The 24153-nt window shown below is 31.3% G+C and overlaps 3 protein-coding genes across 3 annotated transcripts in view; 1 reads left to right on the top strand and 2 right to left on the bottom strand.

Moving 5' to 3' along the window:
• The first annotated feature begins 11890 nt into the window (after positions 1-11890).
• On the top strand, positions 11891-12662 carry LOC129300157 (uncharacterized). Its single transcript, XM_054938690.1, has one exon. The coding sequence runs from the start codon at positions 12003-12005 to the stop codon at positions 12489-12491; it is 489 nt and encodes a 162-aa protein (XP_054794665.1). The 5' UTR covers positions 11891-12002; the 3' UTR covers positions 12492-12662.
• Positions 12663-14236: 1574 nt separating this feature from the next.
• LOC129302686 (uncharacterized) lies at positions 14237-22615 on the bottom strand. The gene is made up of 6 exons (XM_054941588.1): positions 22195-22615; positions 20957-21013; positions 18394-18832; positions 17373-18301; positions 16030-17247; positions 14237-15900 (listed from the first exon to the last, which is right to left on the bottom strand). The coding sequence occupies exons 1-6, from the start codon at positions 22613-22615 to the stop codon at positions 14237-14239; spliced, it is 4728 nt and encodes a 1575-aa protein (XP_054797563.1).
• Positions 22616-24001: 1386 nt separating this feature from the next.
• The window catches only part of LOC129302684 (uncharacterized), a 5659-nt gene continuing 5507 nt past the window's right edge, over positions 24002-24153 (bottom strand). The window contains exon 5 of the mRNA XM_054941587.1: positions 24002-24027. Coding sequence (XP_054797562.1) covers positions 24002-24027 — 26 coding nt within the window. The remainder of the gene's footprint in view (positions 24028-24153) is intronic.

The raw sequence follows: 24153 nt of genomic DNA, 5'->3' as shown, positions 1-24153 counted from the left end.
TTTTGTCTTTTGAATCTTAAAAAGGATTTTCTAAGTGTAATTGTGATAGTTTACTCATATTGTTGAAAATCAAAATTAATTTTGTCTTATGGTTGTATTGTGTAAAGCTTGTGTTTATAATGGAAAAATTTCAAGTGTGATCTTGGGTCTTAAGGTAGGTCAAGTGATAGGCTAATCTAGGATAAATCAATTATGTCTATTCTTCTCTTCACTCAAAAACTTGTCCATTACCCTTCACACATAAGCATAATGCAACACTATGCTAGAAAGAAGAGTAGATTGACAACGATGTGGGGGAAGAGGAACAACCAACAAATTAGACCTGCTTTAGTGATGGAACAACTCTATGCATACCCTCTAATGTTATGCAAAAGGAATGGAGGAGAAAGAAATCAAAGATCACCCAACTCAACACGGAAAATGGAAGAAGTCATTGTGTAAAAAATAGAGAATGAAGGAGAGGAAATCACAACCTTGATGGAGCCTACTGTGACATCAAATAGCATAACACATTTATGGTGACAAATGAATGAAAGGAGGAGGAGGAATGATGGACAAAAAACCTACCTCTCACTCCCCCCCTCTCTCTCTCTGCAAGTCTGTGTGAATGCTCCCAACCAAGAAATGAATGAGCAAGTGAAAATATTAGGACCTTATGTTGCTTTTCTCTTTTTAAGAAAAGAAAAGAAAAAACTAGAAAGGCATTATGGTAATACCACCTAGACTAAAGCAAAAACAAAATAAAAACATCTTTCTTTATGTACCAAGAGGATTCAAACTCGGGACCTGATAGATAAGCACTTCTATTAAGCCACAATATAAAAATATAATTAAAATATCGTGTCATAAATTATAATTTTTACTTTAAATTTCAGAATCATTTCACATGTGTTCTAAAACTTATAAAAATGCACTTAAAATACCTTATCCTACATTTATTTTTATCTTATTTTTTTAATTCCTAGGATGTTACGTGCATTTTAAGGAGTGGTGATTTCTGGTCCTTCCAATAATTCCAAAAGGTACTAGATCAAGTATTATTAATGCATGGATTAGTTCATCCTACTTATAGGACTATTACTCAATTTTTTATTTGACATAAAACATGAGATTGAAAACAGCTTCCTCGAATAATGATTGTGTGAAGTTGCAAAAGTTCTTGCATTAGCTTTTAGATGTGGGTGATAGAAAATTGGGACTACCACTTAATGGTGTAGTAGAGACCCCTCCTGAATTTTTGATATCAAATTATATAGATCCTTTGAATACAATTGTATTAGTAACATATCTAGATCTATTAAGCAACTTGTCAAATTCTACTCACTTCAATAATAGAGTAATTCTTGCACCAACCATTGATAGTGTTAACCTAGTCAATGATTTCATGTGTTCTTTACTACCTAGGGAGTTAGTTGACTATTTTAGTTGTGATATTGTTTGCCAATCAACTCAAGACAATAATTCCTTTGATGATCTTCACATGACAAAGTTCTTGAACACTATGAATAACTCTGGTTTGCCTCATCACAAGCTCACTTTAAAGATAGGAACACTTATCATGCTTTTGAGAAATATTGATCAAGCTTTAAGATTATGCAATAGAACTTGATTGCATATCACTCAACTTTAAAAAACTATTATTAAAGGTATAATATTGAATAGATCCCAGCTAAATTAAAAGGTTATAATTCATTAAATGGATATGAATCCTTTAGGGAGTAGATGGCCATTTATTGTCTAAAGAAACTAGTTTTCAATTGCTCTTTCATTTGTAATGATTATTAACAAAAGTCAAGGGAAATCATTACATCATGTGGGATTATACCCCTTAAAGCCAATATGTACCCATGGTTAACTATATGTTGCAACATGAAATGAAAAACTGAACTAGCTGGTTCGACCGATAAACCAGTTAACAGGCCTCTTTTCCTATCTAGTTTTCCTAGTGAATTGTTCTAGAACTAATTCAACCTAACCTGGCCAACATGGTGTTAACCTAGAATAACTTGGATAACCTAACAAGTTGAACAGTTTATTTGATTTAATTTTTTTGCCTATAACACCCTAAAATGATGTAGTTTTAGGGGTTTTAAAAGGATAAAAATAAAAAGGAAAAAGCATAAATGCTTGAATCTGAAGCCTGGAGTAATGCAGTTCTCTTTACCTCTTGGGATCCTTAGCTTGCCTTCAACCTCAACCTTGCCATTAACCTCGAATCTCTATCTCTTCTCGCTGTTGACCTCAAGTCTCCATCTCTTCTTACTATCAACCTCGCTGACATTAAACACCTCACCATCAAGCTGCTTCTCATTATTAAATTTCTTTACTATCAAGCTTGTTTGCCGAGGTGCTTCCCATTTTTATTTCTCCCTCTTTTACTCAATTCAAAATGTGGAACTCAATTTTTTCTTTTTTTGAAACCATAGTAATATAGCATTGATAGCCATAAGACCTGTTGTGATTGGCTTTTCATACCAATTATCAACTAATGCATGCCTACTATTCTTGGGAACTACACTTCTTTCTTTTTCAATTTCAATTTGAATATTATTAATAAGTAGTAGTTAAAATTTTTTTAAAAATTAACATTTAAAATATTATTAAACCCTAATCTCCCTTTTCTTTTACTTTATGAGTATATTTTGGTAGCTAAAATATGTTTTTTCTTGTCTTTTAGTTCTTTGGATTTTTTATTTATTTCATTAATATTTTGGAGATTAATATTTTTATCTAAATATTTTTTTCTTGGTTAAATAAATATATTTTTATATATATAATTAAATTTTATTATTTTAATTATGATCAGTTTGACTCCAGTCTGACCTTTAGTTAAACTACTAGGCCTTGAACCACCACTTGACCTAATCTAGGTACTGATCTAGTTTTTAGTACCTTGTATTGTATTATCAAGGGTGAGAACTATGGAATTTTTGAAAATTCTTTTGCATGATGGCAAGGATAATACAAGATCAACAACTACCATTGTTATTCATCGAGAGATATTCAAAAATTTGCAAGCATCAAATCCAGCTACCATGTAATTGATGCATTTGGTAAGTTTCTTGTATGTACTGAGAAGTTACAAATATTGGTTATTTATAAATAAATGTTTATTCCAGTACAGTGTTTAAACACTAATGAATATTTGCACCTATAGGTTACTTTTCATTGGATAGTACAACGTCAATCCTTCTTCTATATACATTTTGAGAAGCATTCACATTTTGAAGTTCATGATTTTGTTGTATCATGAAATTACTCCTTGATTTGTGTAATAGCAATATTTTGTTGTTTGAAAATTTTCCCTAATAAGAACACTAAATTTGCATTTAATTCAATTCAAACATGGAAGAGACATTCTTTTTCATTGTCAAAAACATTAAGATTGTGTTTGGATGGATGGATTTAAGTTGAAAATTTGGATTTGAAATCTTATATTTGAAATCCATAGATGTTAAATTATTTGTTTGGATGATGTAAAGTCTAAATCTAAAATGTAAAGTCTTGACTAATCTAAGCTTTACCATTCCACATTACATAAATAATAAATCAAAATCAGAGTGATAATCCATTATTTGTTTTCAAATCGCAAGATTCCAACTTCTTAAAACATATATTCAAATAAGAGGACTAGTGGAAGCATAAATGTATCTAAAATGACTCAACTACATAAATTCTCAACCTTGAAAAAGGGCCATGCGCCGTGACGTGTAACATGTGCACCGCAGCATGTGGCACAAAACTACATGCTCTATTTCAACTGCATCATGCGTGGTGGCAGGCACATCATGCGCCGTAGCATGCCTGTCCAAAATTCTATTTTCATTTTAATAGAAAAAATGATGATCTTCCAACATGTGCCATTTTCACATCTGACATCCAATTGGAATGATTCAAGTAGCCATATGAAGATTACAATGTATATTAGCTAATGGAATAAGTTTGGACCCAATCTAATAGTCCGATCTAAAATTGAACATTTGGGTGCAAAAAACCACTTTTTATTTCAAAAACTTATACCTTAAGTGCTCAATTCTCATTCCTTGTCCCATTAGACAACTTTAGGCCCTGAACTAAGTCCAAAAGGACCACATATGCCTGATTAACACCACAATACATATATATCACATTAATAGCCTATTTTGGCCTCTCAAAGCCACATTATACACTTGTGGTCTTATATGAAGAAAACACATATACAGCATATACTTACATATACAACTAGGCTTATTTCACTTTCAACCCTTTAACTCTTACATATAGGGCTCTGCCTCACTATATGGTCGGAAATCACAAATGTACTTGACTCTTTAAAATAGGGCTCTACGTTACCATTTGTGTCAAGTTCATACCATTTGTGTTAATTTCTCATGCAACAACACAATACACATTCAATTCACATAGTCAACTACAATCAACACATATATACACTAGTGGAATAAGTTACAACATCATATACTTACTTGTCTCGCATTTAGACCTACCCACATACCCTCCACTAAGGCACCCTTAGCATAATGCAATATTATATATATATATATATATATATGCAAGCAAGATTCACAATACAATTAACTTTCTCATCTTTACATACATTTATACATCTTAGTTGGCAATTTGACTCTATCAACAAATTATACATTCATTTCTACTCAAAGGTAGTCGTTCTACTACCAATTGAGGCTAGTCTTTCCTTATTTCCTTTCCTGGCTTTCTCGTGCTCTCTTCACCTGTGTTCAAGAGTAACAAAGTGACACATACATCCCAATAATTTAGAGGCAACCCTAATTACCGATTAGTAAGCAAAATCATAAACAAGCAATAAAGTAGCATGTATAATGATAAAAGCAATAACATATGCATATACAGGAATTCATTCTCATCAATCTTATTATGCTCATGCAATGTATTCCTAGTTCCCCCTAGCAGAGTAAACTCTAAACCCAAACTAGGCCATCTAGTTATAAGGAATAGGGCCTACCATACCACTGCTTAAACTTCTTTTCATATGGGTGGTCTCCTAGGTCCGTCATAGTGGAGTCAAGCTCTACGCTCTGAATCATCAAGACTTCCTAGCCTTATATAGAGTAGGACCATGACCTCTTACCCTAGCTAGGGTAACCTCATAGATCATTCAATATCTTAGGTTCATTATGTCAGAGTCAAACTCTATTCTTTAGATCATTAAGATTTTTTTTCTCATAGGTCTGTCCTGGTGGTGTCAAGCTCTATGCTCAAGATAATCAGGACTTCTTAGACCTTCTCACGATAAGGTCACATTTTCCCTACCATAATCCAGGGTATATCTTGTGGATGCGATGCATGTCAATACACGAGTCATCTCAAATTCATTTCAATCAATACTCACACACCCGCATGCATATACTTTCACAATATTGCTACTCTATCAGTTCACAATACAATGTATGTAGTTATATCAAAGTACTTGTAAATAATTTCACAAACAAACAAGTAAAAAGATTATTTTAATTACCTTTAACACTTATTACTAAGGGTTACCAATTACACTAAACTTCCAAGGGCGTAGATTCTTACGAACAACTTCACAGGTGCTCAATCTACATAACACGGTGCCCCTCAGTCAATTTCCAACACATTTCATAGGCATTGATTCAGCTAAATTGAATCCCTTAACATATAAAACAATTCAAGTGAATCCTTTTGAATCCACTTATTCATTATTCATAGTCATTAGCCCTATAGGCTACTCAAACAACTATAACAGCTTCCTAACACATTCATCCACCCAAAATCCCACTATTAAGCTAACTTTTAGGCCATTTTGAGCCTAAATGCTCAAAGCTCAATCATTCAACTTCATACTAGTCACAAAACCTTAGTTCTATATTCAATATCCCGTTTTAATCCTTTCTTTTAGATTACAACACTTTGAAATCTCATGATTCAATTTCTCAATCAATGAAATTCAATGAAAAATAGATAGAATTGAAGCTTGAGATTGCACAATACTTACCCAGCAAGTTATTAATCAAAGCAAACTCTCGAGCTCTAACTATCACTTACCCTAACAGAGATGGGTTCCTCTACCTTTCCAAACGCATCTCTAGTTCTCTCCCTTCTATTTTCACAAGCTGTTCACATCAGCTTTAAGTAATTCTTGGATGATATGCTATGGTGCATGCATCTTCTGCTGCGGCGCATGGCAATGAGAAAATTCTCACCTGTGCTCACGTGTTCTATCCTAAATTTTCTTTCTACCCTTCAATCCTATCAATGTAATATCCAAACAACATAAAACATCAACTCCACACCTAAACCACAATCAATCCACTAATTACTAATTTACCCTTGATTAGTAACTAGTTCTTTGAATTAAAATTCAGGATGTTACAAATGATATAAAAATTTTCAAATTATAATATTAAAATCCTTTGTTTAGATCTAAAGTAAAATTTCAAATTTCAAATTCTATATTTGAATTTAAAAGAAATTTGGATGACATTAGCAGTCCATTCCTAGTAAAAGTCGACGGTCTGAATAAACTTCCAACAAGACCAAACTATCAACGTCGATTAGGATCATAACACCTGCGATGATTGGGATCAGACGGTTGATTTATAGAGACCAAATGGCTAACTTCCATCTGAACTAGACCACAGCGACGATTAGGATAAGACGATTGACTTCTACTAGAACAAGACTGATAACAACAATGAAAACTAGATGGCTGACTTCCATTGGGATAGGGTGGCCTATGGTAAATAAGACCGAATGATCAACTGCCACCAGGAGCAAATCGATGGTGCCAATGACCTAGATCGAACGATCAACTTCTACTGGGATTGAATCGATGGCTATGACATAGACCAAACAACTGACTTCTACCGATACTAGATCCACTACGATGACCAAGATTAGGCAGCCAACTTCCACCGAGATTGAACTAATGGTGATGACTAGAGATTGAACAACTGACTTCCATGGGACCGAACTAAATGTGATGATAGGGACTAAATTCAATTGAGAGGTGATCGAGTCTTGATTGTCATTGCCAACCAGCATTGAATTGCTATTGCAACTAGGATTGAATAACTGGCTCCCACTGTGATGGGTGGACAACTTTGACTAGGATCGAACAAGCGATTTCTACTGAGATCATACCATTGGCGATTAGATCATGCTCAGCATTGGTGATCCAATCCTGATCACAAGAGGTCATCCGATCCCAATCATCACAGGTCACTTGGTCTCAGTCCTCATCGTCAGTCTAGTCCTGATCCTAGTGAAATTTGAATGGAAGTCAAAGGCCTATCTAGATCATCACTGGTGGTCTAATCTCAATGAAAGTCAATTGTCTGGTTTAGGTCATCGAATGCACTTTGTTCCCTACTAGCGCAGGCGATTCAATCCTAATAGAAGTAAGCCATCTTGTCCCAGTTGGTGCTGGCAATGCAGTCTTAGTTAGCAATAGTAGTCCAGTCCCGATTGATGATGGCATCTTGGTTCCATAACCTTCGACCATCCGATCTTGTTGCCATTGGTAGGATGATCAAGCGTTCGTGGATTTTGGTCAAATTACAAAAGACATTGAGTTAGGATTTGAAATAATAGGGATTTAGAAAGGATTTCAATTTATAAAGAAATTAAGGTAGAATTTGGAATCCAAACCCATGTATTTTTAATTACATAAACAATGGATTTGGCTCAAATCCAAATTTATATGTATCCAAACATTGCATAAGTATATACGTCCCATGCCACGCATGGAGGAGTATATGCTAGTTATTTTTAATAATTTTTCCCAGTATCTAATAAGGGCTGAAAAGTAAAGATGAAAATACAAAATAGTAAAATATCCTATAAATATGATCAAAATTAATCTTCTTCATTTGCTCTATAAATAGGACTAGAGGAATATCTCTTAATATTTTTAAGTGTGAGCTCTAGCTAGTAGGTCTCCAAAGGCATCAAGGAATTGAGTGATGGCTCATTTGATACCTATAGGTATCACATATGTCCTGTTTAGTGTTCGATTATTGCCTTGGCCAAGGACAACTTATTTTAGTTAATTATTTCTTTGGATTTGAATTTATTCAATAAATTGTGGTATTTTTTAAGTTCTCTAGATAAACTTCCAATAAATGTTTTATTTAGATTTTTTAAGTTGAACCCTGTTACGTTTTATTGAGTTCACTTAATTGATTTTCAGATTATTTGTGGTGAATTTTTTGGACCTTGAGTTGGTCAAAGTCCAATTGATAATATTTTTGGGATCTCAACTGCCTGTATTTTAAGAATATGTAATAAATATATGTTTTTTTTTTCTTATGTTGGAGTTAAGGTGTTACAAGAAGCATATGTAAGATTGCCTGATTCCACTTTATGGCTGGGATGACTTTCAATTTTTATTTGAGTACTTTTGCGCTGTCTAGTCTATGCTTTGCTTTTGTCAATTTAATTATTTAGAATCAATGGTAAAAGAATAAAAGATGATCCAAGATGGATTCCGCTTTGAATGATCAATTCAGTGTTATTTTTGTGAAAAAATTTGGTTTAATTATCTGTGAAGCTAAAGTCATATTTATCCCCTTGCATTGGCATGCTATATACTATGGGATGTTTTGTGATTCTGATATATATTGTTGTTTTATTTCAAATTAATTGGTTGAATCTGCAAATCGTCAAGCTTTCTGTCCAAGGTAGAAGTGTTCAACGTTTATGGATTATATTTTTATAACCTCGGTCAATCACTAAACATGTGTTTGCTTTTAGTGGATCTCAAGAGAAGTCTCAAGTCGAGCCTCAAAGCCTCCGTGTCCATCCTGATTGAGCTTCATCAAGATCTTCCCCTTTCGATTTTTACTACCTTATATTTTCTTGCATTATGTTTGACAAATTCTCTAGTAATTGCTTTTGTTCCTTGTTTGCAACTGTATTAGATTTGTTTTTTTTTTTTCCCTGATAGTTAATATTCTCCTATAGGCAACAAGAAAAACATTGTCCGCTAAGCCTCACAAGAGGGAGAGTATAATGATCTCGAAAAAGAAGGGATCCTCGGACATCGATCCCCAGCCACAGTATAAATATTGTTAACATGTATAGGTGATAGGTCAATAAAATTTTGTCCCTTATAATCAAAATTAAAAATAAAAATAGAAATATATCTTGTCCCTATGATGGGTTCGAATCCTCTCATAATCCACTCTCATTTTCTTCTCCTCATCTCATATATACCCTTAAATAATAAAATAAATGGTCCAGATTTAATTATTTTTATCAACAGATTTAATTTTTTTAAATAATTATCATATAAAAATAAATAAATTTAAACAAACAAATAAATAAATTTAAATTGTTAAAATTTGACATGCACAATTCACATTTATGTATCATTATTAAAGTTTTCGTAAATTAAATTTGTTGATTTGTTTATTTTAATTTATTGCAGTTACACATTGTGTAGGTGAAATTTTAATAGTTTAAAATTATTTGTTTATTTTACCTAGAGGCACTTAAATCAACTTATCATGTGATCTTGAGTTTGAACCTTGAGATATGCAATCATATTAAATAAATATAATAAAAGCATTCTCAAAACAAACGTGAAGATACAATTAGTAATACCATTCCATACAAAAGGGTTCAAATTAGTCTGGACATTTCTTATCTAATCATCTATAGGTGGAGATAGGATGAAAAGGGGAGAAAATGGTGCAGTGGAGGGACGCATAGGAGGAAGACGGGGAGGGGATATGCTTCCCCTTATGATAGACAGGAAGGAGAATAAATTAATAATAATTAAGTTCTTGATAAATTTTTTTATAAAATAAATTATAAATATTAATTCAAATACTTATAAATATGAATTCAAATTATAAACTAATTGTTATATTTAAAATTTAAATATCATATTTATAATTAAAACTTTTAAATTTGCAAATGTTTGAATATATATGTACAACTGATTTTTCTTTAAAAAATCTACTAGGGACCTAAATATCATTAATTTCCAAAACTTAATTATCATTCTGCCTAGATAGAACCCATGAACTTGGCGACCCCTTATTTATTGCTATAAAGAAATCATGAATCTGGAAAATAAATTTCTCTTCGGATTTTTAACTTAATCATTAGCATCGGATAATAAGTCATGTAAAGAGTATAAAAATCTCTGAAGCCTATTCCATCTTCTCTCTCTCTCTCTCTCTCTCTCTCTCTCTGTCTGTGTGGGCGCGTGCGTGCGTGTGTGTATGTACCTTTCAATATTTCATCCTGTTTTTGCTACCACCATATTATAAATTACCCATCTCCAATCATGTGAAATTTGAGACATTATGCCGAGTTCATCATGCCTTTGATGAGAAAGTAATCCCCCGCCGCAACTCTGCACTTTTTTGGCACAACCTTGTCTCCTTACAAAAAAACCGCGATTGTGATTTAGATCCTACCCAACTGACAGAGAGACCTAAGTATTTTTATAGACATACTCAGCCCAAGATAAAGAAAAAACCCCAAAAACATTGTCGGTGACATAATTTACATTTAGATTGAGATGTTGAGCTTTTATATATAAAAGTTTGGCATCATGTGTTGTAGACTTTGGTTAGTTTGGTGGTGCCCACTCAAACATTTTCTAACAAAATCCTAATACTAAACATTTGCTCTTTTTATCCTAATTTATAACATATTTTTAGAGAGATTCAATATTTTAAAATATAAAATAATATACTGTCAAAAAATGTTTTATTAATAATTTTTTTTCATATCATTATTCTCTCATTGTATTTATTTTCTCTTTAATTTTTTCACAAATAAAGTATTGAATAAAGGGCGTTTTAAAAGTTTGCATTTTTATTTTAAAAAATAAAATAATAAAATATGTTTAATAAGATTTATTAATATACATGATTTTGGCTAAAAAGTAATAAATTGATATGGAGGCAGTATTAACTAATATCATGATTTTTCTTTTCTCTTTTGAAATTCATACCATAAATTTTTAGGAGAATATTAATAAAAGATTTCAGAAAAAATTCGAATTGGCTTACCTCCTCCCAGCTTCTCCACCCTAGGATTTCAATTTCAATAGTTGAGATTCATTGTATTATAAAATTATTATCATTATTATTATATCAAATAATAAATATCTTATTAATAAATGTATGTTGTTAAATTTTATAATATATTATTTATTTATTATTTAATCTCAACAATTGAAATTGAGATTCAAGGGTGAAAAGCCTATGAGGAGTAGGGGAGGAGGGATGCCAATACCCTGAGAGAATTTAATATCTGTCAAGGACTTTAATTAGATTGGATATTTTTAAAATGGTAACTTTATTTATTAATTTGTTAATATTTACCTGTTAGATATTAAATTAGGAGTCTTTTACTAATATTCTCCCAAAATTTTATGTGGTCACTAGTTTAAGCTATTGTGTATTTTAGGGAATTTATTTTGCTTGAAAAGGTGAGTTTTTACAGATTTTTCTCTAGAGAATCATTTACATATTTATGTTTCTATTTTTTTATGAAAGAAAAGTGAGATGTAAAGCATAACTCTATTTTATTTTTCATTTTGAAATCTAAATAACAGAAAAAAAACATAATATAAGATAAAGAATGTATCCTTTCCAATTCAAAATCTAAAGAGATTTTGGGAAAAATTCACATACTATAAAATCTTTATTCCTAAAAAAATATATTTTTTTTAATCCTAATTTTAATTATCCATACAATCTATAACGAGTGAAAAATATATTTACAAAAGTATTTAAGTTAATACATAAAAAAGATAAAGTGGTAAAAAAAAATTTATATGTATGAGATTATTTGTAATTTATATTTTAAAGCATATATTTTGGACTGGAAGCAGTAAAAGACAAAGGACAAGCGGCGATATGAGACCTTTTTCCTAGACACGGATCGGAGTTGTGTTGATCACCTTATATATTGCCTCTCGCCCAGCCTCCGTAAACGAAAGTAAAGCATAATTTTCATTGCACAGATCCCAAAACTTTATGGCGTCTCCAGGTGAATTCCTCGTCGTTGTCGCCTACGCGCCACTAGCAGTGATCGCATTAATGCTTACCGGAGAATCAGTGGCGAGGGAGCTCCGGCCGTCAGATCATGGCCTTGTCTTTCAGGACTCACCGCCGTCGGCGTCGGGAGGAGTGAACTATCCACCGGAGATGATGTCGTTCTTCAACGGACAGAACTCGTCGTCGGAATCGTCGACCTCTTCTGGTATGGCATTGCCGAAAGCTATGAATACGAGTGATTCCCCGTCATCGTCATGGTGGACCGGCGACGCCGGAGGCGGTCGCCATAGAGATCACGTGAGGGACGCTCTAATTGTGGCCAGCTTGGTGTGTGGTGTTACAGGTGTCGTTATACTAGCGGCTTCAGGTTTGCTTTATCTCTTAAGGTACAGAAAGAACAAGTTCAGTGAAACGACGACGTGTGAAAATAATAACAACAAATTGGAATTAGCGATCCGCAACAGTTAAATCTTTTATTATGTATTTACCTGTTTTAGTTTTTTCTTCGCTGATATTTACGTTTACCCCCTGGAGTTAATGTCCGCGAGGACCATGACATATTCGCAGTTTTTTTTTTTTTTTTGTCAAATATATTCCCAGTTTCCTTGGTCATGACATAGTTGATAGTTCACGCATGATGCTTGTGATTAAGGTTCGATGCGTAAATTGAGTGTGTTAGTTTCAAGATAAAATTATTGTTGAGATGTTATTATTAAATATTTTAATTTAACATTTTAAATTATATTTTAGTATTTCATATTTTTGTTATGAATAATTTAAAAGATTACGTGGATGTCCGTATTTTTTAGTATCCCTTATATCTTTTCAGCTACTTTAAGTTATTATCATTTTGTATCTTTTATTTGATTTAATTGGTTATATTTGTGCTTATAAATAAAATGTAACTCAATTATGTTTTACACACAAAGATTAAAAAACAAATCTCCCCCATCATTCTTTTATTCTTTTCTTCCAATTCTCTTCTCTTCTCCTCTAAATCTTTATTTATTTTTATAATACGTTATCAATACTTTAAATGTGTATCCTTTAATTTTTTTTCAATTATCCTATTTTTGGATGAGAGATTAATGTCCATGCTAATGAACATCTCTAATAGGAATGGGGGCATGTATTCACTTAAAAAATGAGCCAATTTCCACAATATATTTACCAGTTATTTATTTATTGAATTAGTTTGTTCAATTATTCTCTTCATCTCTCAATTAATCAAATAATTACCTATTACATGCCACACCTCTCAATTAATAAAAAAAGGTTAAAAGATAAAATGTCATAAAAGTTTTTTAAAAGAAACATTGAATATTTTTACATTTTAATTAAAGCAATGTTATTACATAACTAGTGTTTCACCCGTGCAATGCACGGGTCCTCTTATAAGAATTATAATAATTTTTAATTTAACTTGTATTACTAAATGAGTTATTTAAATAAAGTTATAATAAGAAATATATTTTAAAATAATTAAAATATATGATGGTATTGCAATAATAAAAAAATTGCAATATAAATGAATTCAAAATGTGATGAATCAAGATTCAAATTCCTATTGAGAGAAGTGATTATATTTAGTTTTTGACCATACTTAAAATTGGAATTACATCAGTACTCAATCAACACATATACACATGCATTTATTTAAATATACATGTAGAAAACATTTTCTAAATATAATAGATGTGAGTGTACTACAAAAGATATAGGCATGAAATCATAACATACACAAATGAAATACATCTAATATAATATGCAATATATCTAACAGGAATAAATGTTCAACAATTCATTTAAACATGAGGTAATATATATATATATATATATATATGTATATATAGGAGGGAGGTAAATGAAGGTGTGCTTTTTTTCATCAATGAGTTGTTCAATCATAGATAATAAAATCCATGTAATACCTGAACACAGCTCTAGCCATAAATACCAGCAAAACTTGGTAAAATATTCCTGAAACAAATGATGAAATTTTATGTGGATGTTAAATATAAGGAAGAATATGAATAAAAGAACATAATTGGCAAGTTAATTTTGAATATTTGAAAAGGAACAATTAGCAAATATAAGAAAACGTACTATAAAATAATTATATATAAAGTTTTATGATATATTATTTAACGATGAGTCACTAATAGATGATAGATAAGAGGCAAGGTTTATATCGAGCATGTACCTTATATATGAATCTATGTCAAACCATTAAAGATTTCTTTATAAACAACATTGTTGGTTTTGTTTGTTGGTTTACCCTCTTCATCTAGAATTAAAATCTTCAAGCCACATCTGCTACGAACTCGAGATATAGCAACGTACAACTGACCATGTGTAAATACAGGTCGTGGGAGGTACAATCCAACATTTGTGAGACTCTGTCCTTGGCTTTTATTAATCGTCATTGCAAAGGACAACATAATAGGGAATTGGCGTCTGCATATTGTGAAAGGTAAACTTGTATCTGATGGAGTAATAGTCATTCGAGGAATTAAAACTTTTTGACCTTTTGAGATTCCTGTCATGATCTCAGCTTCAATGACATGTCTGACAAGTTTACTGACAATTAATCGAGTGCCGTTACAAAGACCAATAGATTTGTCGATATTTCGCATAAGCATAATAGGAGCCCCTACTTTAAGCTTGATTTCATGGTTAGGTAGTCCTGACATTGTTAATGAATTCAAGAATTCTGGCGAGTGAATATCTTGTAAAGCACCTCCTATTTCATCTTGTTTAGAAACTGTGTCTGCGCTTAAGTAGCAAACTTCATCACCAGGGAGCATGGATAAAACATATTCATTGACTTCATCAACAATTGCTAATGTTGGAGCTAAGATAGCACGCTCCTGGAAATAACATGCACTATGTATATTCTGTAGCAGTTCTGGATAAGTGGAATCAATAATACACCTAAGAGGATCTTGAGTAGGGTTTAACAATAACTCATCTGGAATTGTAATTTCTTCTGCTTCTTTATGGTTGTTGTCAACTTTTCCATCACCAATTGAGATAATCCAGTTTGCAAATTCTTGAACTCTCATTGCATCTTTAGATGTTGCATTAGTCAATAGTCTCATATTTTTAGTCAATGTAAAAACCTTACAATCTTTCCATAAATATGAAGAAGTGATTGTAGAAAATACAATATCCTCTCTACTACCTTTTCGCACAACTGGAAGAATTTGTCGAAAGTCACCACCAAGCAAAATAACTTTGCCACCAAAGGGCCTTAACGCAGCATCTACTTGTTGAACTTTCATGATATCTCTCAGAGACTTATCAAGAGCCTCAAAACAAAATTTATTGGCCATGGGTGCTTCATCCCATATTATTAGGGAAGTGTTGATAAGCAGTTCACTAAGATGACTACCATGTTTTATATTACAAATTGAATCTTCATTAACTGCAATTGGAATGCGAAATTGAGAATGAGCAGTTTTACCTCCTGGCAATAATAATGAGGCAATACCACTTGAAGCTACGTTCAAAACAATCTTTCCCTCAGAACGTAAGGAGGTGCTCAATGTATTCCATAAATATGTTTTTCCAGTTCCACCATGGCCATAAACAAAGTACATGCCACCATTATTACTTTTGACTGTAGATAACACTTGGTCATATATTTTCTTCTGTTCAGGAGTCAAATTGTTCAACAAACAAATTAATTCTGATGATAATAATTTTTTGTCATAGCTCAACTCCATACGTATAAGTTTGTTGCTCCTTAATTCCATAACAGATGACTGTGGCAAAGGCATAGAACCAAACTCAGATAATGTCCTTGCATTTACATTCAAGAGCTTCTCAATCTCAAGCAAGGTTAAATTTTGCAACTCCTCATCAGATAACTGAAAACCTAATGGACTTAAATAGTTAGAAGTATGTAAAATGTTGTATTTTTAATAGCATTTCATAAAGTAAAATTAAAGACAAAGAAATATGAATTGTAAAGATAAGATACAGGTAATAATATGTACACATTTACCTTGGTGTCCTGTTATTTGTCTCTGTTGATACAATATGTCATTAGACAATGGTTTCCAAATTTGTCTCCATATAAACTCTGGACGTGATAAACAGTTACAGGCTAATAAGGTCGAAAACAACCGTCTCAGATAGTTGGCTGAGGCCCATTGAGCTGCTTCAAGTATCCCATCAGTATACTCTTTATCATCATCTAACAATCCTAAAGCATAACATGCATCTCTGAATGAATTATGGTAGATACCATTCACTGTACGAAGGGATTTGTAAGAGGTTGGGCCTTTAATGGTTGCAAGAAGCATGCGCAAGTAGTATGACTCACCACTGCCTGGTGGTGTGTAATACATCCTTCCGATGGAAAATCCTTTTTTTCTTGGTGTCCATTCACAAGTATCTTTGTGATATGTAAATTTCATAGGGAACTCTGAGTAAGTTAAACCTTTGGCATTTTCATATTTAGCATTAGCAATGAACCAAGCTTCAAACATAGTCGGTTTCCCATTATTTCTAGACATAACATGTTGAAGATCTTCATTCTCCTCAAATACCACCATTTGATGATTAGGCAAGTGAAATGATAGTCTTTCAACAGAGGGATTTCTATAATTAATATCGAACCCTAAGATCCTCCAAACTGATTCACATGACGAAACATATCGACAATCAAAAAACATTTTGATCTCATCACGAACCAAACCCTCACTTACATCATCTGCTTGAGTATAGAATGCAGCAGTAACTCGATCATAACCTTTATTAACATATTTAAAAAGATACTTAATGGAGTCTCCTTGATTACATCTTTCAACATTAATGTGAGCTCCATATTTTAGTAAAAGAGTTGCGTTATAGGGGATAACATATCTGTTATCCAATGGGATCCCATTCTTCATGACATGTACACCATTATCTTCCCTTTTATACCTTGGATATCCATCTTCATGGATCACTGTTGTAGAGTTAAAGTTTTTTGGGAATTGCTTAGTACATATTCCTTTGTCCATACATGGAGAATGAGGATTAGCTATTCCACATGGCCCATGTAACATATAATTCACCACTACATCATGTAACTCAGGTTGTGCTTCTTTATTAGGGATTTCTGCTGAAATGATGTTGTCAATATCTTTAGCAGTAGATAACTTATCTTTATTTGCAAGGAAAACCAAAATATGAGCATGGGGAAGACCTCGCTTTTGAAATTCAATTGTATATAGAACTGTAACATAAAAACATGAAAACAAATATTAGAAAGAAATAGAAATAAACCATGCATATTACAAATGCATATGTAAACTAAATAAGAGTAGTAAAAGGAGCTTATTAATGTAGTTTGAGTAATACCTGCTTTGACACTTCCAAAAATTTCCTCTTTTCTAATATCTTTGATAAGCAAGTCTAGCTTCATTTTAAATATACGTGTGACAATGTCAGGACGATCTTCTATACGAAGTTGACGAGCTTCCAAAAATCTAGTCATTTCAGGCCATTTTGGATTAGCTGTAAAAGTTATGAACAAATCTGGAAACCCAGCCCATCTACAAATAGCCATTGCATCTTGGTAGTTTTGCATTGTGTAACGGGCACCACCAGTGAAAGAAGATGGAAGGATTACTCGTTTCCCTACAAATGAAGCCTGAGTATCACCTCTAAAAACTGCATCTGCTAAACCATTATAAACCTCTGCTCGTAGTTTTTTTTGGTTCATCCTGATATATCTCAATCTATATGACTCAATCATGGTATATGCATCAACCAAATATTGTTGATATAATTTACGGCCATATAAAAGTAGTGATCCATCCAATGCTCGATCTTGGATATTGTAAGCAAAATATTCCCGAAGTGACACAGTTCCACTCTCACCTTTCATCTTTCGTTGCGTCTTCTTATGTGGAATACCTTCAGTATAGCCTCCATCTCCATATGGAAATAATAGAGGGTATTGCATTGGCAAATATGATTGGTGTGTCTCAGAAATTCGCTCAAGCAAACCACTTCTATATTGAATAATAATATCTCTTCCAAGTTCAGTTGATCCAATGTCTCCCACAACCAAGGCTGCTATTTCGTTAGGTGATGTTGGCAAATTATATGTATGAGCATTTTTACCACCCTTATGAATGAGTCGAATCTTAACTTCCTGACCTTGATGATTCCCCATAAAATCTCGAGCAAGTCTATAAGTTTTAACTAATTCATTGTGATTGTCCAATATTTTTTGCAATTGTTGGACAATAGAAGGCCGCAAAGATTTTTTTGTGTCTTGGCCACTATATTACAAAAGACAAAAAAATTAGAATCAAAATTTGGTTATATATAGTTATAAAAGCAATCAAAACTGAAAAGTGTAGAACAAAAGTACCTTACAGCAGCTATCCTATTTGTTGTCTCGTTGGAAGTGTCATGTATATATAACTGAGAAAATTTAGGGGGTGCTCCTTCAACAGGTAAAACACTGCCTATCATATGCATGTTTTGGCCATTAATACAATACACATAAGGACCACGACCATTGTTTACTCTTTTATCAACTTTTCCGCCCATGGACGTGAATGCAAACATCATGTTGTATGCTCTAATATTATCAAGAAAATTCTTACTATCATCATCTATGGAGTGAAATAGCCTCTGTAGTTGCCAAGGAGCATGCTTTGGGTTAGGCAAGTCAACCTTCCCTTGAAGACAACATAATCCAAACTTTGGATGAAGGTTAGAACAATTTTTTTCAAGTCGTTCATTTATCCACATAATAGCTCCACAGTGAACACATGGATATGCTTGGTCGCCTAAATCAATAGGAGCTGAAAAATTAAAGTAATAAAATAAATTATGTCTATATTAAACTTTGATTTTATGGACATTATCAAATGTTTATAGATTGTCTGTCAAAAAAAATTAGACAATTAACATGCTCTAACATTATTTGTCACGTAATAATCAACTAACTTCCATTGTCCATGAAAGAAAATTTAATTGCAAAGTTTGTGTACTCAATGATCTATTAATATTAGCTCATTGCATAAAAATTAACTTGATGAGAATCCCATCTCATGAATGAACCTCCAGAATATATAGTATATTATTGAAAACATTTAACAAAATTGATGCGTACCAAATACCAACTATTAAAGCTTGTACTCAAACACTTACAACTAACAGGGGGTTCAACTCCAAATTGTCTGTGGGTGTTGGATGTAGAGCATGTATGTTGAAGCACTGTAATTCATCCAGATACATTAGTAGGGATGAATAGATATATAACATTAAAATTTCATTCAAAATAAACATCTCAATCATATTTAACTAAGGTAATGTAACCCAATTGTTGAACCATCAAAAGTCAAATAAAGTACAATGCATATTTTAATTCTTTACAAATTTTCACATTATTGGAGCATGAAATGTTATGCAATGTGAATTTTCTATAGTTTCGAGGTTAATTATAAATACCAACTTGTTATAAGAAACCTACCATTAGTGATATCGTATAAGGGAACTTTATGGGAGTGGCTATAAACGCTCGTCGGAGGTTTTCCCTTGTTGATTGGTTGCACTGAATCTTACATCAAAGAAGATGAAGAGGAAGAAGTATAAATACAAATGTGCAAGATATTCACATTTCAAATAAATTAGTTGAACGCATATGATGGAGGAAGGATATAATACAAAAGGATTTGAAAGGAAGTTTTAAGCCAAAGGCCTCACTTGTTATGCCATTCCTAGCAATAAATGTCCTTGTTGTTTGCTTTCTTTTTTCTCTCAAGATAGAAACCCGTTGTTGTCTCGCAATTTTAGATGATGTGATATTTTCTGAGGTGAAGAAAGATTAAAATGGAAAAGTTAGTCATACCCAGCAATTAAATTCAAAAATTCAAACATTAAAATTAAAACAAATGATAAATTAATATTTTAGTCTCAATGTTTTTCTTTTTTCAGTATTTAAAGATAAAATTGTCGAGTGAATATTCAATGATCTAATTGAAAAATTAAGGTGAAATTTGTCACAAAAATCAAAATTCTAAAAGGAGCATTGCCTAAAAAAGGCAGGATTGTTCAAAAACATATATGACAGTATCAATTTAAAATTTATGAAAAGATACTTTATTTGTAAAAGATAAAAAAGTAATGGCTTGCAGTGTTGGGATATAAAATACGTGATATTCTTGAACATAGAAAGAAAGAAAACAATAGTGAAGTGTGACACGTTTATATGACATTAGACTGAAGAGAATATCTGGCAAATTAAAAAGCATTTTACAATTTAATTTTAGGTAATATTTTAATTACATCTTCATTATCTTTAGAATTATTTACTTCCCCAAAAAAAAAAGTGTGGAAAAGACAAGTGAATGCCAATAAATAATTTTTTTTAATTTAAAAGATTGTAATTTGAAACTATAACTTCTCTCTCATGATCTCAAAATCTCAAATATAATTTCTCAATTAATGAAAAATTTAAAATTTTAATTTTAAAAATATTAAATATATCTATATAAATAATACCTATTCCTATATAAAATTATTATTTTAAAAATTACCAAAAACCACTTTCCTTCTTTATCCTCGATATTGATCTCAAATATAACTTTCTGAATATTGTCGTTTCGTGAATAATTTTGAATTTATATAATAATTTTGTGAATAGTAATTTAGATGATTTTCTTGAAAATTATATCATATCAATAGTCAAATTAAAATTGAATTAAATTATTAGTTATTTTTTATACTGATGTTATTATAATTGTGTGAATTAATAGAACACAATTTTGTGAATCAATTTATTTTTTTCTCAATTAATAAGATGGTAATTTGAAAATATAACTTCTCTCCTATGATCTCAAAATTTAAAATATAATTTCTCAATTAATTCATAAATTATATTTATATATGTCCATCTATGAAAAAGGTTAAAATAGAAAACTAACCTTTGTTGCAGGCAGAATCAAGAGATGCATTCATCTGTTTCCTTTTACCCATTTTAACTGTGATAACACACATAGCATAATAATCTTTATCAAGAAAAAATTCCATAAGCTACAATTTAATAGGATTGAAGAGGTTATTCATAGAAAGTATTATACAAAATAAAAGAAGCTAAATGATGAATACCTCCAATTATCTAATATAATAGCTTAGATGCTTGTTACTATAGGCAATTTTTGGATTCATTGAACATTTAGAATTCTACTTCACACGTAGCAACAACACAATGATGAAAATGATTATCAAAACCAGCCAAATGATTTTTTTTTTCAAAAAAAAAGTGTTGGTACATAAAGTTTAAATTTCACATTTATTCATGTTTTTTTTTTACCAACACACATTTATTCATGTTGAAAATACAAACTTAATGCTACAGTAATGAATAAAGGAAGGCAAAATGGTAGTTAAAAGGTTATAATGAACACATACCAGAGAAGGAGAAGAAGACAAAGGAAGAAGCGCTTGTGTGGCTAATAGCCAACTCACAACATGGCCATATTATCTCCGAAGGTGGTTACTAAGATGCCCATGATGATTTAATAAAATTTTTAAAAATAATGCAAAATATCAAAAAACGTGGCAGTTAATTTGATTAAAATTTAAAATTACTAATTTATAATAAATATATTTTGTTTAAATTTTGCCAACAAAAATATGTTTTTTAATTAAATTTCATGGTTTGTTGAGATGAATATATCTGTTATTATATATCTCTTTATTTTATTTACACATATATTTTTTATATTTATATAACCATATTCTCCATGATTTTTATTTTTCAATGCACATTTACGTCATAACTTGAACTTTTTTTCTGCTTTTAAGTGCCACGTCAGGTTAACTTCCTTAACCCATGAAGTCTCAATGTGTGACCCATATCCCCTCAATGTCTCCATTAACCATCATGATAATGTGCACGCACAAAATAAAAGCTTTAATTTCACGGAATAAATATCTCATAAATTATATATTTGTAGTGCATATTAGCATAGACATTCACACACCTAGCAAAATCAACCAAATTAATAGATTGAAATATATAACCTACACACACAAAGAGTTCGCTTACAAGATGTTCGATAGCCTACTAAACATAATTTGCAAATAAAACATAATTAAAATTAAATTTTAAACATACATCACATATATACATAATAGTCAATCATCCAAAATGGCATACTCTTGGTTCTCTTAGAGCGCCTAAATGGAACACATGTTGTAGGACTACCACCATCAGCAGATTCATCACTTGCTTCTACCACCTCGCTCTTGATTCCATCAGATGCTACAAGACCAGTAATATTGTCAAGTTCATCATTTGCTTCTACCACCTCACTCTTCACTCCATCAGATGCTATAAGACCACCAATATTGTCAAGTTCATCATTTGCTTCTACTACCTCACTCTTCACTCTATCAAATGTTATAAGAGATGAGCTTTCAAACTGTCTTTGACTCTGGTTCAAGCACCTCTTCACAGTGGTAGTGCCGACAGATTCTGGGGGAGGACACCACCATATAGGACTTGCTTTGGAGTATTCAATGGCAAGCAAGGCAGCTTTCTTGAATAACTCATCAGTGTCAGAAAATGATGGATTCATGGTGAGGATTGAAGAATAATAAGTTCTTGCAATCATTAGTGTACTCACTCAGTTTTTATATATGAGACTTGCTATCCTTATCTCCAACAACCCACACGATCACATAAGCACCCACGTTTACAACTATATGAGAGAGGGGAGATAATGGAACATAAGGAATCCACTTTATTTAAATGTATAACTTATTGATGACAAGAAATAATATCATTATATAGTCAAAAATATTTGTTAAAGAAATTATGCAATCAGAAATAAATGAAGTATATAAAACCATATTTAATAAGATTAATCATTATTAGGCACCACATTTAATAAATATATAACTGACTCAAAAATGAAAAAATTTTAAATTTATATAGTCAAATAAATATGTAACTACCCAATTCTTGTGAAATGTAAATACATGTATAGAAAAAAGCATTTATTAACAGTTAATTAATTAATTATATAAATTAAAGTTGATATAATAATTGCATTATCTCTAATAAATATTAAAATGACATGGGTATAATTTTTTATAAAACTTTTTAAAATTTAAATACACACCAAATCTTAGTCGTTAGAAGGAATTTATTAGGAAATTCTTTCTTAAATTAAATTCCAAAAATGTAGGGATCACTATTATTATTAGGGTATGATATTATAATCAAATAAGTAACATGGGGATCATGGTATTATATTATTTTTAATAAAATATATTCATTTAATCTATTATAGTTGGCTCCCAAATTGATAATTTTATAGATAAATTACATTAATAATTTTTTTATAAATAGCAATAATATGCTTGAATTTGAAAAACCCCCAATTCAATCAAACATCAATCGTGGAGTCTAGGAAGTTATTGGAATCCAACCAGTCACATATGATTCAAAATTTAAAATTTAGAATCAATAACTCAAAGTGATTTGTTTTAATTTAATTTAATAAAAAATTTAACACCATGATCCCGACATTAGTTGATTATAAAATCCACTTATATATGAAAAATTAAAAATTAAAAAAATCTAACTTGAATTGTGGAGTAACGAATTTATTGGGATATTTCCAACTAACATTTAAATCTTATCTAAAGTATAGAATCAATTCAAGTTAATTTGAATTAATTAAAATATAATTTTATATTAATTATAAGATGTAGTCATATATATGAAATAAGAATTAAAAATTAAACTAAACCAAATCCTACAGGAATTGTGGAGTTAGGAATTGATTAGAATATTACCAACCAAAGTTTAAATAACCATCAGAGTAAGATATTGTTGGAATGAAGGATTAATGGAATAAAATTATATTCACAGATTAAAATTAATTTTGGAAGCAGAATCCTACGTGGCTTTATAGAATCATGGTATTTGAAATATTACTAAATTGGGCAGTATTTTTTCACAGAAAAATGCTTGTTGTTCTTCCTAAAAAACATAGATATGTGTCAGGTATGGAGTTAGGAAGTTACTGTTTGAAATGCAAGAAAAATTAGGGCAATGGAACTTTAAAGTGTGATTAATTTATTAAACTTTGAAATGCAAATATAATTT

Source organism: Prosopis cineraria, unplaced genomic scaffold (assembly GCF_029017545.1).
Source record: "Prosopis cineraria cultivar Desert tree isolate PC_DT_omini unplaced genomic scaffold, ASM2901754v1 PC2, whole genome shotgun sequence".
Lineage (NCBI taxonomy): Eukaryota > Viridiplantae > Streptophyta > Magnoliopsida > Fabales > Fabaceae > Prosopis > Prosopis cineraria.
Note: the sequence above shows the minus strand (reverse complement) of the source record. Positions and strands in the feature narration are given on the sequence as shown.

Excerpts from the sequence above, each read along its gene's own strand:
- LOC129302686 (XM_054941588.1), bottom strand. The coding sequence starts at position 22,615 with ATGAATCCATCATTTTCTGACACTGATGAGTTATTCAAGAAAGCTGCC. Across the intron at positions 21,014-22,194 it reads GCGCTCTAAGAGAACCAAGA|TTAAAATGGGTAAAAGGAAA; the intron begins GTATGCCATTTT and ends GTGTTATCACAG. Across the intron at positions 18,833-20,956 it reads TGATTCTGCCTGCAACAAAG|CTCCTATTGATTTAGGCGAC; the intron begins GTTAGTTTTCTA and ends TTAATTTTTCAG.
- LOC129300157 (XM_054938690.1), top strand. The coding sequence starts at position 12,003 with ATGGCGTCTCCAGGTGAATTCCTCGTCGTTGTCGCCTACGCGCCACTA.